A 10,438-nucleotide genomic window follows, 5' to 3' on the forward strand; every position below is an offset into this window, starting at 1 on the left:
AGGTATCTTGTATTCAGCTGCCAGTAGATAAGGAAACCAGCCCCTGAGAGATCAGGGAGGTTCTCACCATCTTCCATTTGAGATCTTATGACTGACAATTTTTTTTTTTCAAGGAAAAAGGAGAGAGAAAGAAAGGAATGCCCCAAATATCTGTATCCAACTCCTGCTGACTTCCACGGGAAGCTATACAAATATGCAGCTTCTCTGAAAAGAAACTGAGCCCAAGATATAATGAAAACAAACAAATGAGTATCTTCTTTACTTGACTTCTCTCCTTATTCTTAACTTTAAAATGGAGTTACAAATTCAGTCAGCTACATGTAACACATGTCTATAGGTCTTCAGTTGCAGAAAACTAGATAAAAAGGGAAATCAGGCAGAACAGGCAGCACAGCTGTTACACTAACCCAACTCTGTAGTGTCACTTTGCAAATAAACGTTTAAATATTTCATTGCTTCAAAACATACATGACCTGTGAAATAATTAGCTATTTTTAAAATACTTCTAAAAAAAGTCTGTCTTTATTTTAGATTGAACATGCTATTACCCAAAAAGCTTTATTTTTAATTTGTAGATACTTGTTTACATTTAGCAGCAGAAAAAGATCCATCGACCTAAGCCTCTGTATTTAGGGAAATAAAGATTCTTTCTGTAAGTTTTTGGGGTTTCTTTTGTTTTTGTTTTTTTTAATCAAAAACATATTGGTCAGCCTGTATTACAAGACTGATTTTCAACATGGCTATTGCTGATTCTTCAATAACAACCTTTCATCATTTGAACAGTGACATCGGGTCAATGCAGGACCATACCAACACAACTAGTCTTGCTATTCTGGTATTTCCAACAGCCTCTGAAACAGTTTTCCCCATGGCACTGAGACACCAGACCCATTCTTGGCAGCAGGGTAAGAGAGCTACCATGTATTCTAATAATGTAGGCCAAAAAAGGCAGCAGTTAAAAGTCCACAATCACGGACATGGCTCATAGAGCTTTCCTCCAATGTGGGGGTGCTCCACTCAGAAAACAAGCTGTTATATGCTATGCTCAGTATGTTCAGATTTATTTCTTTAGAAACAAAACTACATAAGAAAATTTGTTTATTTTAGTATCTGTCAGACAAGTGGATGTCCCTGTAGATGCAGTTTTTAGTCTTAACCAGTGACCCTCAGGATCAGCATCTGAGTAAGTCTAACCTAACGGTGTCAAACAACCTGTGGAACTACCCATCTGGCCCACCCAGCTATCAAAGTTGGGGGTAACCATCAGAAAGAGGCATGGCCTGCTGCAGAATTTGAGACTCGCCAGCCCCCACTGTACAGGGCTGTCCATAGCAAGATGGCGAACTCCCCTAGTCTAATGCATCTTTTCACTATTAGAAGTCCTTCTCAGTTAGGCGTAGGGCACAGTGGCAATGCCATTTTGGAAAGTCTGAACTGCCACTACCCACGCCATACTCTCTTTATCCATAAAACAAGTATTTTTTCTTGGCCTTTCACAACTGGTACTATTCAAAATTAAATTGAGTGCCACTTCCTTTGTCCACTGAGTAACAAATAAAATTAGAAAAACCCACAAAAATTTCTTAATTTAATTGCAGTACAAACACCAACTCCTTTTCCCTCTTTGTAAATTGGGGATAAATATTAACTTACATGTTTCATAGGGGTACTGTGATGACTAATTAGTTCATGTTTGAATTTTGAAAGTGAAAAGCACCATGTAATTATATGAAATATAAAAACCTGTAATTAAATGGTGTCAGCTTATAGACACTCCCATATTAATTCTCTCCATACCTCGGGCTTCCTTAGGTTATCTATCAGATTACTGACTGCATTACAAATACCCTTCATGTTCAGTATAAGATATGGACAAGAATGTGTCATATTGTATAAGCATTCTAATTTTCAGCAATTTTCCTAATCAAAGCAGAAAGACATTAACAGTTTTTGAAAATGGAAATGCAATGTCACTTAAGGAACTAACTTTCAAAAAAAGATGCTTCTCTCAAGGGAGCATTAAGCCCAGGACAAATTACCTATTAAAAATAAACCTATTTTCAAGTTCCAGGCAGAAACAGCACCTAAAATGGTTATAGATTTCTAAAAAACATATACTGTAAAAGATGGGTTTTTTTTTCATATTACTGTTTTGCCTACACCTTTTATATTAAATTCCACCTTGAATGTGGGTTAAGTGGGGGAAAACTTCAACCCAAAAGAATAATAATATTTCAATAAAACATGAAGCTCTGACTTACTTTTCAAGTTATATTTACAAATGATTGAGATATTTAGATACTAGAAAAGGAAAAAAAGGAAGCCAACAGTGCAGACTACTTGGGAACAACTAACTGCTATATTTGATTGAAATATATGTACTAGGCAGATTTTTAAAATGTATACCTTCTCTCCTCCCCTTATCCAAATTATAACAGCTTTTCTAATCTTGAGGAAAACCTTTGCAAATCATTTATTAAAAGCAATCTTCATACCTGGCTCTCCATTCATACAATTATATTTAGAAAAAATATATAAAGTAAACTGTAAATGTTAAATCTCATTAAGTATCATCTGATCTCTGCTTCAGAGGGGAAAGCCAGAGGGGAAGGAGACAGGGAGATGAGGAGAGGAAGATGTTGAAAGAAAACTGCACATAAAAAGCTTGTGTTAATCAGTATTATACTGGCCCAAGTGCAGGGATGCTGCGTACTTATTGACTCATAAGAGTGTGGTAATTAACTTTTATAACCTTGGTGTAGTTTAAATTACTTTCAAAACACCATTTGAATTATATAAACCAACACAGATTATTAAATTAATAATTCATAATGATACTATGCTTTAAATCCCCCAAATACTTCAAACTTGCCGATAAATCTTTTCAGTAAACTTCTGATCTTTGGGTAGCGCACAGTGCCCGCTGAACAGCGCACAGCTTCATGGCTATACTGCAGCCCATCTCTATTCATAACAGAATGAACAGATAACAGAAATTTCAGAAGATGCAAGAAACCTCACATTAGGCAGATCTAGATTAAGCTTCATCTTAAACCTATTTTTTACAGAATAAACCTAGAAGCATAAGTTATTCACCAGATCTTCCAAAACTCTATATTTACAATAACCGGATAAACTTGCTATAGAGCAGTTAACATGCTCTTTGAATTTTCCTCAGATTTTTGGCACTCCCAGATCTTCCTAAATCAGGCACACTCCACAGCAATGCATTCCAGTCTAATTATGAGTGATGTGTAAATATATCTCCTTTCATCAGTTCTGAATCATAAACCTTTCAATTTAATTAAAATGCACCCTTATTCTTATGCTCCCCATCTAATAGAACAGCAACACTATATCTTTTGAGATGTGGTAACCCAGCCCCAAATACAGTATTCTACACAAGTGGCCAACCACAGATTAATACAATGAGAGGGTAATTCATCTGTATCCCTTACAGCATGCCACTTCTTATGTACTTTAGCACAATACTCAAATGAACAGAGCTGTTCATGGCAATGTCCAAACTGATGTCCAGGTCTTTTCGGAGTCAATTCTGCTAATTTAGAAGCCTGTAAATTAAAAACTAATTTAAGTTTGCCCACTAACATGCAGCACTCTGTATTAATCAACACTGAATTTCATCCATTACTCGGTTGCGCATGCACCTAACCTTGGTTAGGCTTCAGAAGTTACTCAAGCCTAATCCAGTTCTGATTAACCTAAATAAATGTCATTGTCAGTTTTTGCCAACTCATTGCTTCCCCTTCCCCCCCCCACCATCAATTCCATTAAAAATATGCATTAATTCTAATACAAAACATTTCAGGATGGGGGAGGGGCAGTGAAACACCTCTTAACATCGCCCCCCCCGCAGTATTGGAAATGGACCATTTATTTCTATACCTTCTTTCTTTCTTTACTAAATTTCTAGTCCATGGCAATACTTTGCCCACCACCCACTGATTTAGCTCTTATCATAACCTCTTGCTGTGAAAAACCTGAGAAGGGAAGTTATGTTAACTGATTCTCCCCTCCACTGCTCTATACATTCAAAGAATGCTAGTATATTAGTAATACATACATTTTCCATAGTACAAATCATTAGGATTAAATCCCAGAAATGTATGGCTTGATTTCAACTAAATTTACCATGTCCAGATAAGCCATACTGGTTTAAATCTCCAATTCATTCCTAGAGCCTTAAAATACAGAAGCATTAAATACTCTCCAGTCACCTGTTCTGATAACCTTGTTTGTTGAAATTGAAAACACTATCAAAAACATGTAATCTTGAGCTGCTTCAGAACTCTTGGGCTTATATTAATTGGGTTAGAAAGACTGTCACTACATGGTTTATGACAGCAAGTGAAATACACCATATGTCCAATTAGACATTACAGGAGAAATTAGATAAGCCATATGCAATTTTCCAAATAGATCAGACTATGAAAGTAACAATGACATGTCAATTGTGCTTATTCAAGAGTGGGAAGTACTTATTTTTTTCTAGCAAATAACCACTCAAGTCTTCCAAAAACCAATAGCCCTATAATTTTATTTTGCTGTTATTCAATGAACCGGGAGATCCATTCCCTTGAAGAGGAACATAATTTTTGTGTATGGGCCAACACTTGATGTTGTGTTATACAACCATGACCAGTCTGTATCCTACAAACTTTTTTCAGGCGGTTTGCGACAAGATTCATGACCAACACAGCTTTACCAGCCAAAATCCTTACTAGAAATGTAACTGTACTGGCAAAACTGCATGTTTGTCAGTATAGCTTATATTGCTTGGAGGAAGGGTAGGTGACTGTCTGGAATAAGCTAAACCAGCAAGAAAAAACATTGGCAGTTCAGGTTGCATTAGCACTATATATCAACAATATACCTATTCTGCCTCTTGCACAGACTTGTTTTTGTTTTGTTTTTTAAATGTCTGTACCTCAGAATAGCACAATGCTCCCTAACCAGCATTGGGATTAGGGCAGTACTGAACAAAAGGAAAGAAAAGCACAACCTTGAGAAGCCCCAGAGGTCTCACACTCTGGTACTGACCATGTTTCTGTGCTCAGGTGATCTATTTGTCAGCATACATGTCCCCCTTTAAAACTGATACCTGTTCCCTACAGAAGCATACAAAGCAACACCCAAGTATTGCTGTCTTCTCCCTCTTAACATTTCTGGACATTAACATTTCCCTCATATTCCTAGGAGTCTTGTCCCTATATTCCTGGTCTTCGCTACTGAGGCCTACTTCCCTCTAACACTGTTCTGCCCGTTAAATTCATTCAAAGTGCTGATACCAAGATCACCTTCCTGGCTAGTAATCTGACCACATCACACTCATTTCTTTGATTTCTCCTACCAATTCCACTTCAACACCAAATCAAGTTAAATCTTGTCCTGGCTTGCAAGGGCCTTCACATGTCTCCCCCTTGCTACTTACCCCCCCCCTTTTTTTTTTTTTAAATCTTGGCACACTGGACTCTTTGGCCTCCCCTCTATCAATGATGCCAGCTTTTACTACCCTATTATCTGCCTTAGCAAAAGCTCCTTCATGAAATTTGTTTCATGGCAAGCCATATGCATGCAATGCCCTCCCCAGTTCAGTTCACAGAATCTGTTGCTTTCAAACCCAAGGGACATGTCTACAGAGCTGCCTATGAGAATCACGTCAACTGATGTTTAACACTCTCTCAGCAATCACATCACTCATTTGTAGCTTTTAATTAAACTACCTCAGAATGGGTAGTTGCTCCAATACTAGTGACAGATGCCATAATAAAAGTCTAGTTAGACAGAGCATTTGAAGCCAAGTAGAAGTGCAAACTGATCTATGTAATTCCTGTTACCTTCACCTTCCCTCCATTTCCTTTGATTGTTGATTCAATTTTTTTGCATCTTGTCTTGAAATTAGATTACAGAATATTATATTAAACAGTTCTTTCACACCTGTTTACCCAGTAAGTAACACAACAATAAACAGATCCTGACTGGGGGTCCCTGGCAGCACTACCAGTTGAACAAAACACTACCAGTTTGAACAAAACTAAAGATGCCAGTGTACATTGCATACATACTCCAAGTAACCCAGTACTGAAAAAGTTCAGAAAAAAATCAATCATTTTTAAAAAACACAACTACAGAGAGTAGACATACTGCAAATAGAGGAGTAGTTGTTTTTGTTTTGGATTCACAGTGGTGGGAAAAGACGTCTGTTCTTTCAGTTGTAATAATAAATAATTTTGTCAAATGTTAAATGTTTATCTTAGTTAAGAAAGTCTTTAAAATAAAAACAAGTGAAAAGTATTAGTTTATCATTAGTGCAATTAGAGTTACTCCTAGAATAAAAGACAATAGTTGTTTTGTTGCATCTAGGTTTAGCATTATGAAAAGATGCTTTTGCATCTAAGTTAGCGTAGCATGACAATGATCAGACAGCTTACCATATAGATTAAGAGACCCTCATTCTTAGTTTTCACTTTCATTTTTAAATTACAATATCCTCACGACTCTTGGACATATGCCATATTAGTAATTTATTAATACTGATTTTCATTAAATTACTTAATCCCTCCCAACCATGGAAACTCAGTTACCTTCCGAATTCTCAATCAAATACTCAAGGAAGTAGATGAGTTTTACACTATGGCCTAAAGTCATACTTGTTGTTTCATAATAGAAGATAACTAGTTTCAGAGCTGAGAACTGACTAGCATGAACACCTGAGAACTGAACAGTTACATTTCAGCTCAACTAGCTCTTTGTCATGACACTGAGAAAGAGGGAGACAGTCTGATCTAGCCAAGACTCAAACCACATTCAGCTTTGTAAGTCAGGATCAACACCTTGAATGCACTTTGAAGCTAAATAAGATGCTAATACACATTTTAGTATGTTGGTAAACTATCTAGAGTTGCCTCAACACATAAGATCATACCCTGAATATGACTTACGGGGCACCAAAGCAGTCCAATTTTGAGGTCATGAAGGACTCAAACAATTGTAGCAATTGTATGTTCACATCAGAAAAACAAAAGTCACAGAAAATCTTGCCAAACAGAATGAAGAAATGCTGTTGGCTACCAATGCCACCTGAAATTCAGTTGGTCCAATCATCCCAAAGCACATCTGTGTGTACAATAAAGCAAGGTTTCTCAACCCATGGGTTGTGACCTAAAAGTGGGTTGCAAGAATCTATCAAAAGGGTCACGAACAAACTTTAAAAACAGATTCTCCTTTAAAGGAGAAAAAACATGGGAAACCATGGCTTTTCCCTTGAGGGCTGGCAGAATTCCAGCCTGCCAGGGGCTGCTTTGGGCCCCTCCCATGCCCCACACAAGGGGACTGGGACCTGGGGGTGGAGGTCAGAGGGTCAGGAGTGCAGGGCACTGGGTTGGGACTGGCCATTGATGTTTACAAATGGGTCCTGGTAGAAAAAAAGTTTGAGAACTACTGCAATAAAGGATGGAAAACCCCTACCTACCACCGCACCTTAAATAAAGCAGGGGAATGAGTGGCATCTATACTGTACTACTCTTTCTTTCTCTAACCTGCCACATCTTAGTTTTGCCTGGACTGACAGGAAGTGGGAAAGCACAGACATTGCATCACTTGGGTTCAGGGAAGAAGGCAGAGCCATTTGTCACCTCAATTATATGCTGATGATACAGACACAAATCATTCTGCTAGGTTCCCTAGCATCCTCACCCACTAAATAAATTTCACCAATTTCTGCATGAGATGGAGCAGACAAACAATTATCCAATTCATGCTTTCTGAAAGACAGTCACAAAAGTACTGCATCTATGCTAAACAGGGCTCATACATGCATCAGCATTATGGTCAAAAAGGTGTTCAAAAGCATGGACCTCAAGAATGACCACCAAAAAAGGACTGGTTTAACCTCTGGATGAGAACCAGAATTAAAAGTATATATATCAGAAGAAATTCAGGAACTCCAGATAACCCCAAGGCAAGGGGATTGATGTCCTGATCTTGCATGTTATTCCAGGCATGAGAATCCATATCTTTAGTTGGAGTACCCCTTCTAAGCAATAAGTACTTCTTTCCTTGCATGGAAATCCTGTTGTGCAGGGTTTATCTTGTCCAGGAAGCAGGAAAAAAAATTTGAACGACACAGCAGAGTGAGAAGAGGATGGGGGAAAAAAAAGGTGCACTCCTATTATGACTAAGAAATACAATGATACTTCAAGAACATTCCATGCTATGATCAAATCTGAATGGGTTTTCTGCCATAGGTGCCTAAAGCAGTGTAAACACTATGCTTGTATTTATCTAGCATTGACCAGTACTCAAAAACAACTGATCTAACAGTTTGGAACAGGGGTGTCAAACGTATGGGCAAAGCCATGTTATCTGGCCCATGGCACAGACCAGAATTTTGATGGCAGGGCGACCAGCAGCGACATTAACCCCCACAGCTCAATGAGCCAACACAGCACCACAGGGAGCTGCAGCAGATGATGCTGATGTTGCTTGCTCTGCTGCCAAAATCGTGGATTTGCTTTGGCTGGTTTTAACATGGCTGGCACTCACAGGTCTGGATCTGGTCTGCAAGGTGCCTCTCAGTCCCAGTCCACCTAGTGAAGAGCCTCACGGTCCCAAATTCAGCCATGGGGCTAAATGAGTTTGACACCCATGGTTTAGAACAATTTGTCAATAGTTTTTGTTAAACTGTTCTCAAAGAAAAGGCTACCAAATTTTAAGAATGTGGCTAAAGATCATTTACAAAGGCTGTTAGTGGAGTTGTCTGCAGCCCAAAAGATTCTATTTGCTGTACATCAGAAATTCCTTTCTTTAAAAGAAACACACTTGTTTTAACTTGGCAAGGGGAAAGGGAGGGACTTGGTAACTATTAACCTTTTAATAGTTTTGTAAATGATTTGGGCATGCGGAAAAGGAGTTGTTTTGTAATATAAGGAGCCCTGTTTTCTAAAGAATTCTTGATAGGTTACAGTGGATGAACCCTCTGTGCTATCGTGCATGTGAGCTCACCTGCATACTCTGGTCTATCTAAAAGGGTCCATTTACATTAAGCAATCATAAATTAAGTTGAGCTGCATATATATAGTTTGTCTGTTTCCCTTTCCCTTCCCCTAACATTCCTGTCCTTGAATGTCTAGATTTCAAGCTACATGGTCATGCCCATTAACTATATGGAAAGTCCTTAACAGGTTAACAAAAGAAGAAAGATGTTTAAGTGAAAAAGCATCAAACAACCCATTCTCACTTCCCAATCTGGACTTAAGTTACTGCAAAGGTTATACTGGAACATTTGTTAACTGGTCTCATACAGTATCCTTGCCATTTGTTTCTTCCACTCCAAAGCACAAGTAAAAAGTAGTAGAAGACTTAATCTTAAGTAATGAGCAGCAGTAATTATTGTCTACTATTTGTTTTTAATTTTTTTTTTAACAGTCATCAAAATAAAAGCTACCACTGAGAAAAAGTACAAAGATTGCAGAAGTCAAAATACGTTTAATAAGTTAACTGCAAAACCGGTAGTCTGAACAAGATGACTGCAAAACACAGAATGGAAATTTGTTTTTTCTCTAAGAAAACACAAGTGTTACATTAATTAAACAATATAAGATTGCAATACAGATCACTCATTCCTTAAGGGATATTTTCCTTGCAAACAAGAAGAATTTGTTTAATGTCTCAATAGAATCATATGCCAGATGCCCTCTGAATACAGTCTTAAAAAGTAAAAATAAAGAAACCATAAAGACAAGAAAAAGCAGTTGTCAAACTTACCATGAACTTGATTGATTTCTGAATTCTGAGAAAGAATTTCATCTGCTAATTTCTGAGCAGTTGGCAAAACTTCTGTATGGTGCACTGTGATCAAATACTGTACAAACTTTTGTAGTTGGTCTCTGTTCATTTGAAAGAGTGTCTCTGAAATGGGAAGATGCAGTTTGACCTGATCTGGCTTGCGGATCCGATATAAAGAGAGTGCCACAACGTGGGCACAGTAAAATATGTCCTTGTTTCCACAGCTACAGGTCACTGAGGTAATCTTGCAACGATCAAAGCTGATAGCTACATTGCAAACAGTTTCTGGCTCCGATTGCATTGCAGGTTCTGTCACTGTGCCACTCAAGTGGAAACCTGTGCAAGAAAACAACATATATTATTCTGTAAAATACTACAGTAATATCACTGCCACATACTTTTCTTTAAAAATGGAGAAAAAGCAATCTGGTTTTAAGGAATGCCATGAACCTTTATAGAGAACTAGATTCCATGGCTACAGAGTCAAGCTAAACACTTGTCAATTGTTTTCTAAATACACTTTTCACACACAAGAGAACTTACTGATGGATCACCCCCTAAACATGGTTTCTGTTTTGGGGGCTGGTTTTTTGGTTGCTGTTGTTTTGTTTTGTTTTGGGGTTTTTTTTGG

At 37.8% G+C, this 10,438-nt stretch overlaps 1 protein-coding gene across 1 annotated transcript in view; it reads right to left on the reverse strand.

Annotated features, from left to right (window-relative positions):
* ZSWIM6 (zinc finger SWIM-type containing 6) overlaps window positions 1-10,438 on the reverse strand; it is a 100,395-nt gene that overhangs the window by 88,806 nt on the left and 1,151 nt on the right. Inside the window, exon 2 of the mRNA XM_019517815.1 lies at window positions 9,787-10,143. Within this exon, the coding sequence (XP_019373360.1) occupies window positions 9,787-10,108 (322 nt within the window). The 5' untranslated portion in view covers window positions 10,109-10,143. The remainder of the gene's footprint in view (window positions 1-9,786; window positions 10,144-10,438) is intronic.

Source organism: Gavialis gangeticus, unplaced genomic scaffold (assembly GCF_001723915.1).
Source record: "Gavialis gangeticus isolate Ggan-Ray unplaced genomic scaffold, GavGan_comp1, whole genome shotgun sequence".
Classification (NCBI taxonomy): Eukaryota; Metazoa; Chordata; order Crocodylia; family Gavialidae; genus Gavialis; species Gavialis gangeticus.